Source organism: Spermophilus citellus, assembly GCF_964194105.1.
Source record: "Spermophilus citellus genome assembly, chromosome: 4".
NCBI lineage: Eukaryota > Metazoa > Chordata > Mammalia > Rodentia > Sciuridae > Spermophilus > Spermophilus citellus.
The window spans coordinates 6,398,483-6,415,795 of NC_138185.1; the positions used below are offsets into that span (position 1 = coordinate 6,398,483).

Below are 17,313 nucleotides of genomic sequence, written 5' to 3' on the forward strand. Positions count from 1 at the left end.
GACACCACGTCTGAAGGGTGAAGAGCATCCCATGCAGCGGGAAGAGCAAGTGCAAAGGCCCCGGGGCACATCCTGTCATCCCCACTCCAGAGAAAAAAGCCAAGGTACAGGGGGTGTCGAGTGACTGTCTGAGGTCACAGAGCTGGCAACTAGCAGGCACATTCAAACTCAGCCAGTCCCTGGTTCTAGGGTTGACACCCTCTGCCCTCACCGCAGTGCTTCCCAACAACCGCCCACTCCATCCTGTGACAAACCTCCAGGGTAGGTACCGCTATTAGCCCACTTGATAGAGAAGGAAAGTGAGGCTCAGAGAGGCGAAGGTGCCAGCCCCAGGCCACACATCTGAGAAGAGGCAGAAGTGAAGTGGGGACTTACTTGATCACCGGGGTGTGGAGGCTGTGGAGACGGCAGTACAGCCTCACACCCTGAAAGAAGAGAGAGGGGAGTTGGGATCAGGCCACACGGTTCAGGGGCCCCGAGGCTGCTGGAGAGTGCAGAGATGGCCCTCAGAACAGAGCAGGGGCTGTCCCATGGAGCACGCCTGTGATCCTAGGGGACTGGGAGGCTGAGGCACGAAGAGCTTGGGTTCAAAGCCGGCCTCAGCAACTTAGAGAGGCCCTGTCTCAAGACACAGGGGGTTGGGATGTGGCTCGGAGGTCAATGGTTACGGCCCCGGGGTTCAACACCCAGTGCCAGAAACACAACACAACAAGACATCAGGGTCGGGGTGGGGTTGGCAGGGGAAGTGGAGGGGAAGACAGGCCGCTGGACAGAGAGAGGCCTGCTGTGCATGACCTCTGCTGGGTCAGGGTCATGGGTCAGGTGTCAGCTCAGGGTGGAGGGTGGCAACCCTGGACATGATGCCAGGTCATGGGTCAGGATGGAGGCCCCAACCTTGAAAATGACATCAGGTCATGGGTCAGGGTGGAGAGCACCTACCTTGGACATGATGTCCTCCAACTCACTCCGGGCCTTATATGTGCCATCGTCATAGCGGAAACGGTACATCACCTGCTCGTTCTTGAACTGGTGCTTGTCAGAAACTGGAGGGAACCAGGGGCGGCCAGTGAGGCTGGGCACCCCCCCCACTGCTCCCCACCCGTGCCCAGTCGGCTGGCTGGCCCCACTTCCCCAGTGCGCAGACGAGGAACACAGGTCCCCTGCAGTGCAGGGCCACCAGAGACCTCCGGCAGGCCAGGCACCTGCGGAGGAGGGGCCCAGACCACCTGTCTGGCTCAGCCTGTGGGGGGCCCAGGGGTCTCAGCCACACAGCCTCCAAGTCACCCTGGATGCTGTGATCCCTGCAAATCCTGCTAGGCCCAACCTCCAAACCCCAAGCTCTCGGGCCAGGCCCCCCAGCCCCACAGCTGCCCCCGCTGGGCTCCTGCTCCCACCTGGGACCCAGCACCTCTGCCCAGCAGCAGAGGAAGCGTGAGGTGCGGCCCTGAGCCGCCGGTTCTCTGCAGGACTCAGCAAGGGCCTCGCCCTCACGCATGCGAGAGCCACCGCCCTGTGGGCCAGGACGTCCTGGGCCTCGTCCCCCGACGGCCCGCTCAGAGGCAGCCTTGCTGCCTCCCTGCCTGCGCTGAACAAGCCACCCTGGCTCGGGCTGCCCCCACCGGGAACCGCAACGCCCCTCACCTTTGGGTACTGGCCTGGGCCCCCTTCCCAGAGACCCCCAGACCCCACTTGGAGATGAGCCACCGCGACAGGTCACCTCCCGCCCTGCTCTCGCTCCTTGGGCACCCACACCTCCTGGACACAGACCTTTACTTCTGGGTTTTATCCTCCCCCAGTGGCAAGGCCAGCTCCCCGGGGACAGGCGGCTGCACTGCCTGCCCACCCCGTGTGGCCAGCACGCCCAGCCTGGCGCTTGATAACTGCTCGTGGAACACTGAAGCTTGGGCCGTGACCCTCCCCTCTGAAAGGTGGGGGGGGACATCCCCTGCCACCACCTCTCCCAGGTGTCCCTGTCTGCTCCTGTCCCGGGGGAAGGCCGGGAAGCAGCCGTGTGAGGACATCCACACCCGGGGGCAGGGCGGGCGGGGAAGCGGGCAGCTGCCCAGGAGGGCCCGGCTCAAGGCCGCGCAGTCTGCCTGGTCTGACGCCCGCCCACCGCGGACGGCCACGCACCGTGGTGGATGATGCCGTTCTCCAGCAGAGCCTGGCCCAGGTTGACCCCTTCCTCCGTCTTGCTGATCTCGCCGATCTCCAGGAGCCAGGCCACAAACTCACTGTGGGAACAGGAGACAGGGCTGGGGGGCGGGGCTGGGGGGCTGGAGAGCTGGAGGGCCAGGGCTGGGGGGCTGGAGGGCTGGGGGCCTGGGGGGCTGGAGAGCTGGGGGGCTGGGGGGCTGGAGAGCTGGGGGGCTGGGGGGCTGGAGGGCTGTGGCTAGCAGGCCGGGATGGGGGGCCGGGGCTGGGGGCCAGGGCTGGAGGGCCAGAGCTGCGGGGCCGGGGCTGCAGGGCTGGGGGGCTGGGGCTGGGGCTGGGGGCTGCAGGGCCGGGCCCGGCCATGGGACCCTGAAGCCAGTCAGAACCTCCCACGGAAAGCGAGGCTGGGGAGCCCAGCCTGGCCACCAGTGGAGGCCTGTGCATCTCCCATTACCCATGGCAGAGGGACACATGGCCAGGCCCTGGGTCTGCCTCAGGCTCAAAGGATGGAGCAGTGGACGGATGGGTGGACCAATGAATGGACAGACAGACAAGTGATGGACAGGTGACTGGCAAGCAAGTAGATGGGCCGGTAAAGGAAAGGAAGGTGAGAGGAAATTCCCTTCCTGAAAGGTGCCAGACTCTTCCTGCCCCAGGGCCTTTGCACTGCCTGTTCCCTCTGCCTGGAAATGCCCTTCCCCAGCTCTTCACGTGGCCTTCTTTTCATCCTTCAGGTCTCAGCACAAACATCACCTCCTTGAAGAAGGCGCGTTGTCTGGCAACACAACCCACTCAGTGGCCCTGTTCTTCCTCCGTAGCACTTATCACTGTCTGAATTTATCTCATTTGCGGATTTATCCCTTTCTCAGCCACCTCCTACAGCCAGAACGTAATCTCCCTGTGAACCGAGTGCTACCTACTGTGTCCCAGCCTGGGAGAGGCCTCACGCACAACAGGACGCACTAATCATCCACTAAACAAATAAAGGAAGCAACCATCAAGCAAGGAGGACTGTTCTGGGTCAGCAGGAAGGTCGGGGAGACAGTATGTCGGGGGGCAGAGGAGACGGGCGGCTCTCGAGCCCAGCACACCCGGGGGAGAGGCCAGCCAGGCCAGGGCCCCGCTCCCGGGAGATCTTCCTGGGCTCAGCACAGAATTTAGCCCTCATGAGAGAGCAGGAAGGGGGACCTGTTTTGTGCTCAATGACAGCAGGTGGCAGCCAGCCAGGGCCCCACGCTCTCCTGCTCACTGAAGCCTGCTGTCCCTCGGGGAAACTATTTTTAGCCTCCCGGGGTTTGGCAGGGGAAGCCCTTCGGTGTGTAGGCAGCGGTGTGCCAGGCAGTCAGAAAGCCCTGCTGGAGGCGGGAAGGAGACCAGCGCGGGGAAGGAGAGCGCTCACTCTCAGAGTCCCACAGCCCAGCACCCAGACCCGCTGCCAGCAGCTGCAGGAGGGAGCGGATGTCTGCGTGCCCACTCTCGGAAGCCGGGACCCAGCGTCCAGCTGCCCACCAGCTGTCCGGCTGGGGGGCCACCTCTAGCACTGGCCAGCAGCCCTGAGCCAGGAAGGAGGGACAGGAAGTGGCCCTCAGCAGCTGCGGGGGTAGGAGAAGACAGTCACAGGACAACAACGTGGACCCATGAGCTCCCAAGCTGGACCTTGCCACCTTCTGGGGATCAGGAAGGTTCACGGCGTTCTGGACAAATTTGGGTGACTTTCTATCCCTGTCTGGGCCTCGCAGGGTCCACCTGGCAAGGGGTTTACTCAGGAACCTTCTGGGTTTGGTGGGGGTACCTTGTGGTCATAAGGAACCTCGGCCTGGACCCAGCTGTACAACCAGCCGAGCTCTCCCTGCGGGGCCTGCGCTCTCCCGCCCACCGCCTCCAGCCAGCAGCCAGTGCCCAGGAGCGTGGCCCCAGGGAAGGCGTGGGACTCCGTGGGACACCGTGAGCCAGCACAGGGCAGGACTCAGTGTATGAGAAGCCAGTTGGGAGGGCAGACAGTGCAGCGCGAAGGGCAGCAAGGTACAGGTTCCAGAAAGATGTGACCTAGAGCAGGCTGCTGTCCCTGGACGGGAAAAGCCCCCCTGGAGTGGCCAGAGCTGCTGCAGATCAGGGCTGGGGTCCGCTGATCAGGGCGAGTCAGCCCCCGGCCTCCTCCTGACCCACTAAACACTCACTTAGCCCACACCAGGCCAAGGCCCAGCGGAGCCAGGCCACCAAGCCAAGTCCCCTCAGGGGGCCCTTTGTCTTGCCTGCTGCCTGCTGGGCCTGGGCTCTCACCATGGTGGAGGTGTCCACAGCACGCCTGACAAATGGATCCTCCTCCTCCTCACAACTCATCCCCACACCTGGGCACACAGGAGGCCCAGGCAGGGAGGCCACCCCCTCCAGGTCAGTAAGGAGGTCCACCTCCAGCAGATGTCAGTAACTCAACTGCCTCTAACCACCACGGACTGTGGAACCAAGGCTCTCTCCTTCCAGGAAGCCTTCGCTGACCGCCCTGCTGACCACACCTTGTCCCATGTGGTCCCCTGAGCTCTGGCAGCCCCCAAGAGCGCCCTCCTCTGGCCTCTGTGATGAGGTGCATCCTCACCCCAGGCCCTGCTGCGCCTCCCAAGTGCCTTCTCAGCACCTAGAATAAAATTAGAGCCTGACCCAGGCGCTGCTGACCCAGCCCCTCTGGTTCCCGTGGCAACCCTGGTCTCCCACCCTGTGGCCACCTGCGGCCTCCTGCCTCCCTGCTGGCCTCCCTCCACCCTCAGGACTCCCACCTGCTGTTCCCTCGGCTGCTCCGGGTCTTCTGGCGGGTGTTGGTCACTTGGACCTTGTTGAAACAGCACCCCGAGAGGCCCGTGCACCCCCTGAACCAGCCCCACTCCCTCCCTGCCTTGCAGCTCCTGGCAGAGTCCAGAAAGACCCCTTCACTTCATCCGTCCTGCGGCCTGCGTCTGGCTACTCTCTAGACAGGTGTCTCCCTGAGGGCAGGCACTCCCAGGGTTCTGTCCCCAGCTGGCCCAGGGGAGGGGTTGGGTCAATAGGAGCAAAGGATGGTTGAATCTGATGGTTTCAACTAACCTGAGGGTGGTGGAAGGCGTGGGCCTCCTGGGGGCCTCCGCAGTGACACACAGGTTTTGCACCTAGGTCACTTTTATGTATAGCCACCTCACAGGTGTCACCTGCCTCCTCCAGCAACCCTGAGGGCCATTTTATTCTCTTTGATCACAGATTGAAATTCAGCAAGGTTAAGAGGCTTGTCCAATGTCACGCAGCGAGAGAGTGAGGGAAACGAGACCTGAGCCCACGTGTGACTCAGAGCCCAGCCCTTGAAGACCGAAAAGCCAAACCAGACACGTTTTGGATTCACAGATAAAAATGAGCAAACACGGCAGAGCAGGAGATGGGCAGAGCACGCCAAGTCACCAGCCCACGTGCTGGGCCTTCTCCTCGCCCTTAAAGTGGGGACAGCAGCAGTGACCCGCCTCTGTCAGTGCCGGGCAGCAGAGGCAGGGCTGGACAAACCGTCTCTGTGGCCACTGACTCCGTCCACAGGAGGGGACCAGCTCATGCAGAGCTTGGGAGCTGGCCCCGTGGGAAAGAGGCCTCAGCCGGGCAGGTGCAGAGGGCGCTGCGAGGGAGGCAGGTTTCTTAGAAGGTCTCCCTCGGGGCTTGTGGCCTCCTGGGCCCCATGGCTAAAAAGCAAGCTGTGAACCTGGCCCTGGTTCAAAGGGGCAGGAGGAGCGCTCCCCTAATCCTTCCTGAGGAGCTGCTCTGACACTCTGGGCTTGGCAGGAGGTAGGAAGGTTCTCTGACCAGAGGCCGGAAGCAGCCCCTCCCAGAAAGGGGCCAGCGTCCTTTCAGCCAGGATTAGAGATTAGCTGGTGGAGAGCAGCCAGGCCCTTCCGCTGCCTCCCAGGCCCCAACTCTCCTCTCCACAGACACCCCAGGGAGAGCAGAACCCCAGCTGCTGACCTGGACCCCAAGCTCGGCCCTGGGCCCCACCCCTCCAGGCTGGGCCCAAGTGGACACCGACTGTCTGCAGGCATTTTAACCTTAGCACAGCTAAAACCAGGCTCGCTCGGCCTGACTTTCTCCCACTTCCCATCTCCTCTTCCCCCAGCTGCGGGTACCCACCACCTTGCCCCTTCCTCCCACATGCAGGGTTCCCATGAGACGTCCCTCCCCATGTCCAGGTTCCTGTCCAGCCCAGGTCGACACCCACTTCTACCAGAAGCTTCAAAAAGTGAAGAGTGGGCTGAGCTCCACCCGCCTCCCACCCTCCTCCCCTTCTGCTCGGCCACCCCAGGCGCCAGCAGCGGGCAGCCACTCCACAGCATGCCAGCCATGGCGTGACAAGGACCTCACAGTGGGTTGAAAACCCGCCTGGGACCCCAGCCTCTTGACTCTGAGGTGGCTCCACAGGAACAGGGGTCCTGGGTGGCTCTGCCCAGGAGGGCGCGGGGAGGGGTGTGGGAGTCGGCCGGGGCGCACTCACTTGCCCAGGAAGCACTTGGGCACGGTGCTCAGCTTCCGGCGCCGGTCCTTGATGAGGTTCACCTTCTTGCTCATCATGAGGTGGTAGAGCTTCTCCCCCTTCTCCGCGATCATGACGTAGGCGTCGCGCTCCATACCCAGCTTCAGGCCTGCTCGGGGACAGAGCGGAGCAGCCGCAGCTCCTGAAAACTGCCCCACCAGCCCCACCAGCCCCACCGCGACCACCCAGGCAGCCATGAGCAATTCCTGTCGGCCACCGGCGCTCCAGACACTGCCATGCAGTCCTCACAGGCACCGCCGCACGGCAGGGTCCGGCCCTCACCCCGGGAGCCAGCCCCACAGCCACGTTCCCCCAGCCCCGGGTGCGGTTCCAACCGCAGAGGCTGGCAGAGAGCCCGGAGCCCCCTGCACTCCAACCTGGGCTGCCAGCTGGCCGACCCTCCAAACTGACCTTCCTCTCTGCACACCGTCCAGTCTGGACAGCAGCAGGGGCAAGCAATAACGGCAGACACCTTCACAGTGGGACGACACGCAATGGGTCCCTCACAAGAACCTGGAACCATGACAGGATCCAGGACCGTCCCCAGGTCACACTGAGGCCCAAGGAAGTCAGGTTCTCAGTCCGACGGCCCAACAAGAAAGGGCGGAACCAGGATTTTGATCCAGGAAGTGGGCTCCAGACCTGGCTCCTGACCACAGCACCAGCCTGCGCACCAGCCCAATTCCAATGACCAGAGCCCCTTGGGCCCCACCTGACCCATGACCATGGTCACCCAGTGCCGGCCACAGCACACCCCCCCAGGCCTGCCATAGCCACCCTGGTCAGTTTCAGAGGTCACATCCTTGCCCAACAAGGGCCAAGTCCCGTAGTTCACTGGGTCTTTAATGTTTTGATGCAAACTCAACGTTGGAAATACCTCCCGACGGTGCAGGAGTCTCCTGGAGAAGAGGCGCCCACAGCAGTGGCCGTGCTGCCCCCTCCCCAGAGGTGACAGTGACCAGTGCCTGGCTGCAGGTGGAGGGCGGTAGAGCCTGAACCTGGCGCCATGCGGAACGCAGACCCAATGGCCTTCCTTGCCCATCGACTAACACTGGGGAGTGGGATGCAGGGGTCAGGGTTGGGCCAGTCAGACTCTGAGCCGGGGCAAGTGGAGGGCCCCCGGCTGCTCCTGGGTCCCGGGGAAGACCAGCTGGGAAGAGAGTCAAGGGACAGCTGTCCACCACGCCACGGCAACAGCAGGAAACAGGAGGGGACAGAGGCCGGCCCCTGCTCTGCACACCTGGCAGTGGGGGGTCTGGGGCCACGCGTCGGACTCCCCAGGTCCTCAAGTGCCAGGTCTCACGCAGCAGGGTCACAGCCCTGCCCAGGAACGTCTGCCTTCCACAGATGAGGACACGGGGGCCCTTCCCAGCCCGGGGGCCTCTGCCCACAGCCCAGCGCCCCCCAGTTCAGAGCACACACCCCACACCCCATCACTGCCAGCCCTGGGGTCCCTTTTGTGACCTGACCTGCCTCGGAGTCCCTGTGCCCAGGGGGTTCCCGACCATGCTCAAGGGGAAGCCCCGAAGGGCCTCTCCCAGACCCTCAGCCAGCGGACACCAACAAGAAGCACAGGCCCAGTGAGCGGCAGGGGAGGGGGCGTCCTGGGGGGACGGGCAGCCCCATCACCTCCACCCCAGGCACCAAGTCCCTGCACAGTCCCGTGACTCCCGCCAGCTCCTCCTCTTGGAGCTCGGAGCTTTCTGGAGAGAACCCTCGGCCCCTCGTCGGCCACCCTGGCCTGCAGAGCCCTGCGCGGCCCAGGCACCCGGAGCCCAGAGCCGCCAGGAGGGCCCCGCACTCACTCTCGCGCTGCTCCCGCTCGCGGATGATGGCGTCCAGCCACTTCTGCTTCTCCTCGGCCGTCTTGGCCATGCACACGAACCACTTGTTCTTGGCGGTGTTGTGGATCTTCCAGCCATTGGTGACCGTGTAGCCGTTGCTGTGGTAGTCGGCTGGCAGGGACAGGTGGCAGGGGTGGGTCATGTGACTCCAGACGTCCCACCAAGGCCAGGTGGGGACCGCCCTTCGCTCCAGCACGGAGGGGCAGGGCCAGCAGCAGGGGCAGGACCCAGAGCTGGACATTCACTGTTGGAACCACCCCTTCCTGGCTGCTCTCTGGGGGAAAGGAAGACCTTCCTCAAAGACCCCTCAGGTCCTCAATGACACGGGGCCTCGTGTAGGCGCGCAGACGGAGTGGCAGGGGACACCTGTCAGGAGCCCAGGGGGCCTCCCAGCCTTTCCCTGTGCCACTCGGGCACTAGTACAGCCCCAAGGCCAAGGGCAGGGCCTTGAGGTGAACCAGGACACTCCTGCAGCGGACACCACCCAGCCACGGAGGGCAACGTGTGCCAAGAGCCGCGGCAGGGGCAGTGGGGACCCACCACAGGCAGTGGCACAACCTGTGGCTAGACAGCTGTGGCACTGCACGTGACTGAGTGTGTCCAGAGCCTCTTCAACAGGCACATCCACTTAGTGAGCTCGAGAGCACAGGGATTTTACTTAAAATGCTCAGTAAGGAAGACGCAGTGGGGGAAATATGTTTAACAGCAAAGAAACGGTCATCACAGAGTCCAGCTGAGGCCCCTCCTGGGCCGGCAGCGCCCCACAGGAAGGACGAAGGACAGGGCGCTGCCTTCTCTCAGGTGGACGCCTCACGCCCCGGGGGCTCACTCGGGTACCTGCCCACCAGGCACTGTCTGTAGGCAGGTTACACATCACAGTAAAAGGAGTCGTCTGGGCAGGCGGGCCGGGCCGGGCTGAGCGGCAGGCCTACCTGTCCCGTCTTCCACGTTCTCCACCTCCATGACCTCGGTGTTGATTCGGCCCCTGAAGATGTACAGGGAGCCATTCATGGATTTGGTCCTCTTGGTGGACTTCTTGCTCCCAGTGACCCTGAAAAAGTTGGGAAATCAGCGTCCCCTGAGGGAGACAGCAACACAGAAGGACACGCAGGACAGAGCTGGGTCAGGCTAGGATGGTCAGCCGGTGGGCGGTGGCTTAAGCCAGCCGTCTCTCTCCATCACAGTTTTCTCATCAGAGAAGCAGGCCTAGAGCCTTGCTGACCTCTAAGGACCACTTCCCAGATAATAGGAGACGACGTGAGAGGCCAGCGAGAAGCGACAGAACCCAATCTCCTTGACCAGCAAGTGGGAAGAGGCCCACGGGGCTCCCAACAAGCACTTCCTGAAAAAAGGCCAGAATGGAGGAGAGCTTGGGGTAGGTGATCATCTACCCGCACGCCCGCCCACCCACCAACCATCCCCCATCCACCCACCATCCACCCATCCACCCATCCACTCTCCCACCCATCCACCCACCTATCAGTTCATCCACCCACCCATCCATCCATCTACCAGTCCATCCATCCCCCATCCACCCTCCCACTCATCTAACCACCTATCAGTTCATCCATCCACCCATCCATCCACCCACCCTCCCATCTATCCACCCACCTACCTATCCATCCATCCACCCATCTACCTACCCGCCAGTCCATCCATCCATCCATCCACCCACCCACCTACCTACCTGTTAGTCCGTCCATCCACCCACCCATCCGTCCATTGGCCCACCCATCTTACCCACCCACCATCTACCTAGCAGTCCGTCCGCCCACCCACAACTCATTCATTCACTCGGGTGAATTCCGCTGCTCAGGGGCTCAATCCTGCTGCAATCTGACAGTTGGTGTCCCTCCAAACTCCTATGCTGAGCCCTGAGCACTGAAGCTTGGTGTTAGGAGGTGGGGCCGTTGGGTGGTCTCAGGATGGAGGCCGGGCTCTCATGACTGCGATCAGTGACTGTAAAAGAGGCCTCACCCCTTTGTAGGACAGCTGTCTCGGCCGTCCACCCTCCGAGGACACAAGAAGGCACCATGTGGGTGGCAGACAGCAAGTCCTGTGGGGCAGACCTGGTGCTCTGCACGAGCCTCCCCAGCCCTGACCTGTTTGTCTCTGCCTCCAGTGTGCACTCACCACCGCTGGCCACTCACACCCCCACCCAGCACTCTGATCAGACAAGGTCGGAGCCAGAAGAGAAGGACGGCTGGTGACCAGGTGTGGAGGGAGGGGGCTCAGAGCCAGGCTGGGGCTCCGGGGTGCTTCCTTCCCACCCTCAGGCCCAGACAGACACACGGCTCCTGGGTCTGAGCCTGCTGCTCTCAGGGCAGGAAACTCCTAGGTCCTCAGGCCACGAGCTGCAGGCCTGGCCCTCAGGGGTTCCTGAGGATGGCTGGTATGTGTGGCAGGTGTGTGTGGTGGGTGTGTGTGGTGGGTGTGTGTGTGTGTGTGGTGGGTGTGTGAGGTGGGTGTGTGTGGCAGGTGTGCGAGATGGGTGTGTGTGTGAGGTGGGTGTGTGTGGTGGGTGGGTGTGGTGGGTGTGTGAGATGGGTGTGTGTAAACAGGTGTGTGTGGCAGGTGTGTGTGAGGTGTGTGTGTGTGGTGGGTGTGTGAGGTGGGTGTGTGAGATGGGTGTGTGTGGTGGGTGTGTGTAAACAGGTGTGTGTGGCAGGTGTGTGTGAGGTGTGTGTGTGTGTGGCGGGTGTGTGAGGTGGGTGTGTGTGGCAGGTGTGTGTGAGGTGGGTGTGTGAGGTGGGTGTGTGCACACGCACCCAAATGGGATGCCCTCGGGGTCTACGTCTCTATAGAGAACCTGCTATAGGTCTCAGTGTCACCTACAGGGATGTGCACACCCAAGAGAGGGCACACATTCCACTCCACGCCCCAGCCACGGGCCACGCACACCGTGTACACCTGCACTGTGCACGTGTTGCTCACCAACCCTGTGAAACGAGGCCAGCGGCGGACAGTGACGGACTCTCCACGCTCCTGACTGCGACACACTAAGCAGGCAGCTGGCATGGAGCCGTGAGCCCTCTGGGCCGCAGTTCGCCCTGGGCAACTCGCAGGGTGGGCTTTTAAAAGCCTCCTGCTTTTTGGGGTGCTGGGTGCTGGGGATTGAACCCAGGGGTACTGACCACTGAGCTCCAGCCCAGCCCTCCCGAGCTGCTCAGGGCCTCGCCGAGTTTCTGAGGATGGTCTGAACATGCCGTTCCCTCTGCCCCGCCCTCGGAGCGCCCTGTTCTTCCTGGAGCCCAGCGGGAGGGGACGCACAGCACAGTGTTTGTGAGGGGTGGTGTGCATGCTCGGGGCTGGGGTGAGCGGGTGGGTAGAGGGAGGGTAGTGGGTGCAGGGTGAGTTGTGCCAGGCCGGTGGAGGAGGGTGGGTGGCTGGATGGAGCGGGTGGGAAACGGCTGCTTCAGGCGCTTCCTGTGGCCACACCAGGGGGGCTGGGGCTCCCCTCACCACTGCCCAATCCCCAGGCCCCCGGGCTCCACTCTCTACTCCCAATCAGAGGCGGCTCGCTGCCTGGTGCCAGGCTCTCAGCAGGCAGGTGTGCACAGCCCTCCAACCTGGAGAACCAGCCAGGTGCCTGCTGACTTTGGTCCCTGCGGGGACTCGCGGGACACTGCCTGTCTGGGACATGGGTGGGGGAGATCTCCGACACAGTGCTCTGAGCTCCTTCAGAATCAGAGGCTCAACCAGGCCCAGGGGAGCACACCTGTAATCCCAGTGGCTCCGGAGGCTGAGGCAGGAGAATCACAAGTTTAAGGCCAGCCTCTGCAACTTAAGGCCCCAAGCAACTCAGCGAGACGCTGTCTCTAAATAAAATATAAAAACTGAGGGGTGCTGAGGGTGACCTGCATCCCAAGTTTTCAAACCGACTTATTGTTTTATGTATACGTATGTATATATGTGCACATGTATATGTACGTGTATATATATATATAGTTACAACTAAATATCACATTATATTTGTGGCTACGTTAGGTTAAATAAAGGCACTATTTAAATTCATTTTATAATAGCATATGTGGCGCTCACTATGGATTTAGAACAAACCCCTCAAGTCATGGAAGAAATCCAAGACATCACCTCAGGGAAGCAGCAGGTTGGCCCTGCCCCGCCTCCTGGCCCACGGGGGCAGCCAAGGCACCAGCCTCCCCAGCAAGTCACCTGGACTTCCGCTTGCAGTAGACCAGGAGGTTGTCGAACAGGAAGAAGGCCCTTTCCTGGATGTTACCCGCAGATATTTTCAACAAAGTCCCCTGCAGGAGGAGCTGGGTGCAGATGTCCGTGAGGTTGGAGCCCTGGGAGAGGAAGGGCAGGCAGAGGATGAGCAGGCCAATCCAGGAAAGCAGCGGGCACAGACTTCCCTCCCCACCTCCCCTGAACCCCAAAAGAGCCTACTGCATCCCACAGCAGACTGACACCAGCACCCTGTGGGGGGAGCTTCCACCTGCGGGTGAGCAGCACAGCCGGGAGGGGCTGGGAGACTGAGGGAGCTCAGTGCTCAAGGGGGCCCACTGGGGCGCTGGGCTGGGCGCCTGCTCACCGACAGCTCATCCTGTCTCCCTATAGGAGTGCCACCCGCATAAGCATATGCCACTGTATGCCCAGCACCCACAACTCCCCAGTACACAGTAGGTGCTCAGTAAGGGCTTGCAGAGCAGATGAACACGGCACGGACACCACCGGGCCCAGCGTGGTGTGGGCAGTCACTCTAGCCACAGCTGTGCGTGGGGACGGGCATGGACGCTGGACCCTGCCAGCCCTCCCTGCTGAGTGACGGGAGCGTGAAGCTTCCTGCACATCGGGAGGCCCAGGTGGCGTGGCTGGGGACAGCGGGGGGAGCGAGCTGGCCTTGGACAGGCTGAGGGAGGAACGGGCGGGCGTAGCTGGGAGGATCCTAAGCGGGACCGCGGGGCTTGTGGAGCCCCGAGAAGAGCGGCCAGAGCAGAGAGCCGCGTGCTGTGTGGGGCAGCTGGAAAGGCCCGTGGACACAGGAGGCCAGCTGAGGGCCCGGGTCCTGGCCCTCCTCCTGCCCCCTGGGGATGCCCACCGCGGCCTCCCTGGCACCAGGCATGGTCACGTGATGGTGCCAGGGCAGGAGGGCGGTGGCAGTGGGGCTGGAGGGACCTGCCCACCAACCTCTGCAGCTCCCTGGAGCCAGCACCCGTCCTCCAGCTGTCACCAGGTGGACAGCAGGGCCCCTGACGTCGAGGCTCGGGAATATGCTGCAAAGGTCCTGCGGCAGACCAGCAGGCTCCACCAAGGGAGGGACGAGAGACCTCACTGTCCCTGCCTGGAGACGAGCCGGGGAGGGAGGACCACTCAGACTCCCTGGGCACGCGCTCAACCAGGAACCGACGGGAGCTGGCGTCAGGGAGACCTGCTGACCCGGGACTCTGAGACCCAGTCGGGGAACGGGCTCTACATGGCCAGCCACAGGCTCCCCCCCACTGGGTGGTCAGGCTCCCCGTGCCCGGGGCCAGCCAGGTGCAGCAAACCCACTCACAGGGGTGCCAGAGACCACTGTCCTGGGACACCACTGGCTCGTGGTCCAGGCTGTGGGTCCAGGACAGGGCCGGTGGGCTCCTACCCTTGGGGGGGTGGCACACGGCCCTGGACACAGGCACCCTGCAGCCGGGTCTGTTTCCCTGAGTTTTTATTTTGATTTTTTAATTAACTTGCAGTACCGGGGATTGAGCCCAGGGGCACCTCACCCCTGATTTATGTCCCCAGCCCTTTTAATCTTTTATTTCAAGACAAGGTCTGCCCAGGCCAGCCTTGAACTTGCCACTGTCCTGCCTCAGCCCCCCGGTCACGGGGATCATAGGCCTCGTCGCACGGGGCCTGCAGGCGGGTCAGAGGGAGGCGCCTGCTGCAGACTCAGAGCTGCTGCAGAGTCCCTGGGACCCGTCCTCACCAACAGGAAGGGACTAGGCTCCGTCAACGGCCGCGGCCAGCACAGGGCAGCCAGCGGCCTCCTCCTTGCCCTGCCCTGCCCCACTCACCCTGCTGGGTCCCTTCCAGGCTCCAGAGGGCCTGGTACCTGGCCCACACAGAGCCCCAGGGTCACGCAGCCCTGGACCTGCCCCTGTGGCCAAGGCCACCTCGGGGCCTGAGAGAAGAACGCTCGGCTCAGGAAGCTGCCTCGCGGCCTGGCCAAGGGCATCAGCACAGCGCCCTCCCGGCCGGGTGCCCCGCCAGCCCTGCAGTCCCCCTGGGAGGCTGAGCCCAGGCACAGCTGCTCCTGAGGGTCCAATACGCAGGTGGGGCCCAGCGCCAAGGTGCCCACCGGTCAGGGCAACACCCATCCCAGAGGCCTCCCCCGGACACACGGCCCCAACCGAGCTGCACCGCCACGTTCGGTGATGAGCAAGCCGGATGTCAGAGGCCTAGGCGGAGGCCAGCGTGGCCCATGGTGAAGTGGGGACGAGCATGAGCAGCTGTCCCCAGCCCTCACCAGCCTCGTCCTGCACCCTGATTCCCTCCTCCCCATCCCAAGCTGGACAGCTGACTGCCCCCTGCCCGGGGCGTCCAGGGCCAGCAAGGACGCTTCCCTCTCACTGAGAACACATGTGTCCCCTTGGTCACCGTGAGCCTCCTGCAAAGGTCCCTCCCCGGGGCCTGCATCTGGGGGCCCTTCTGCAGGGGTGGCCCGGGGCACCAGCCCCACACCCAGCCGAGCTAGGGCGCGCGCTCCCCACACCCAGCTCGGCCCCGGCCACCTGTAAGGGAGGCCCCTGCTGCCCAGGGCCTCCAGAGGAGGAAGCCAGGTGGGGAGCGCCGGGCGGGGCCTGCCGCTCCTGCAGGGACCACAACCCGCTTCCACTTCCTCACCGGTCAGTACCGGGGACTGGGGACAAGCAGCTGGTTTCAATGAGGCCAGTCTCACGACTAAAAGGGGCAGCGGCTCAGGAAGGGGCCAGTGGATCAGTGACGGAGAGCAAACCGACCCAGCCCACACCAACCAGAGGATGGTGGCCGGGAGGGGACCCCGGGCTCCAGCCGGCCAGATCCCAGGAGCACCCACCCATCTAATCAGAGCAGCACCAGGGCAGGCGGCAGGCGGCAGGGCGTCACGTGAGCTACGGCCAGCCAGGCTGTCCCCAGGCAGGACCAGGTACCGGCAGGCACCACTGCGCGCCGCTTCGCCAGCCAGGAGGACCCGTCCACACGAACCTGTGCCTTCGCGACTCACCTGAGGGACCCTCCCACCTGCAGAAAGCCCCTCCACGTCTCCAAGGAGCACTCGGCCCCCTCGCCCCCTCGCCCCTCAGAACGATGCGAGAGTCACCTCAGAGACACCACTCAGAGGGACACCCAGGAGGAAGGGGCCCAGGGCGGACTGTAGGTCACAGACCTGGGCCTCAGAACCAAGTCCCTGGCCTCGCTGTCCACACCCGGAGACCAGGACAGTAGCAGCACCGTCCCTGTGGCATTGGGAGCTGCAGTAGGTGCTCAATGTGGAGCAGTTCTCACTGAGGTCAGTGCCTTCCCAACTGGACCCAGGAGCAGTGGCCACACAAGGGCCCGAGCCCTCAAGGGTGGAGGAAGGGCTTGAGGCTTCCTCTCCTGTCTCCTCAGGTTCCCGTGATGCTTCTGGAAATCACCTTGCCCTGGCTTCCAAGGAGCCCGCCCAATGTCCCTGCACTGGGGCCCACTGAGAAAGTGGCCAGGAGACTCTTGATCTTCCAGAAAGACCGTCACTTCCCCCCTTTTTGACATCAGTGTTCGGTAAGTGAGGTGTGCTGCTCTTTTTACCTTGGCTGTCAGGAAGCTCAAAGCCCAAACAGACAGCATCTTACATGAAACAACTCTATTTGTTCTTGAAAGTGGCCATGTGACCCACTCTTGGCCAATGAGATGAAAGGAAAATTTTTTTCTGTGTCTTTTGAAAAATACTTTCTCCCACGGGGGCCTCTCACTGCCCAGGCCAGGCCACCTCCTCCAGCTTTGAACCCACAACCTTCACGGAGCCACACGGGAAAGACCAGGGCGCTCTCAGAGCTCGGGCTATGACACCACGAGGCCGAGGCGGAATCCTCAGAAAGGTGCGCTGATGGCTGACCTGAGCAGCAGCAGGTCAGCGGCAGGGAGCAGAGCAGAGAGAGGCATCGTGGGCAGGGAGGACGGAGGGTCAGTCACTGAAGGGCCAGAGAGCCGAATGCAGGAGACCCGCAGGGCACCCAGGTCCCAAGGGCACGGCTGGAGGGTGGGGGGGACAGCAGTCCCCCCCCCCCCGCAGGGTGTGAAGCAATCAGAGCCCCGCTTGTCCGTGTGGCACTCACAGGGACGCTGCCCAGGCGCGTCTGGACACCCGGCAGGGCCACCTGCAAAGCTGTCCCAGGCCTGGGGTGCCCACTGCCACCCCGACTCCAGGAGCTGGGACCTGGGCCCTCGGCTGGCGCTGCCCCAGCAGCCTTGGCCGCGCGGTCACACAAAGAGCAGCGGTGGCCTCCACCCTCCAGAGCTCAAGCAGCTGGGTCAGATCTCAGCCGAACCCCAAACCACACCCCAAACCCAAGCTGCAAGGGAGTCTGGGAAAGGGGCTCTGTCCTCCACCCTCCCCGGCAGAAGACCCGCAGGAGGGCAGGGCCATGCAGGTGCCAGGGCGGAACCCGCTGCCCCGAACACGGCCGACCCTCGCCATGCCGCAGCGCAGGAAGGAACACTAGGGCCCTCACACAGCAAGAGCCACCGGCCGGGGACCCCAGGGCCTGCAGAGCCAGAAGGCCTCGCCCAGAGCCTGACCCGCGCCTGACCCCCACTCGACTGGGC

The 17,313-nt window shown here is 63.2% G+C and overlaps 1 protein-coding gene across 1 annotated transcript in view; it reads right to left on the minus strand.

Annotated features, from left to right (window-relative positions):
- PREX1 (phosphatidylinositol-3,4,5-trisphosphate dependent Rac exchange factor 1) overlaps positions 1 to 17,313 on the minus strand; it is a 135,047-nt gene that overhangs the window by 37,059 nt on the left and 80,675 nt on the right. The window contains exons 7-13 of the mRNA XM_081289861.1: positions 12,703 to 12,836; positions 9,462 to 9,580; positions 8,491 to 8,640; positions 6,647 to 6,794; positions 2,134 to 2,234; positions 940 to 1,043; positions 376 to 425 (exon numbers count right to left, since the gene is read on the minus strand). Coding sequence (XP_081145987.1) covers positions 376 to 425; positions 940 to 1,043; positions 2,134 to 2,234; positions 6,647 to 6,794; positions 8,491 to 8,640; positions 9,462 to 9,580; positions 12,703 to 12,836 — 806 coding nt within the window. The remainder of the gene's footprint in view (positions 1 to 375; positions 426 to 939; positions 1,044 to 2,133; positions 2,235 to 6,646; positions 6,795 to 8,490; positions 8,641 to 9,461; positions 9,581 to 12,702; positions 12,837 to 17,313) is intronic.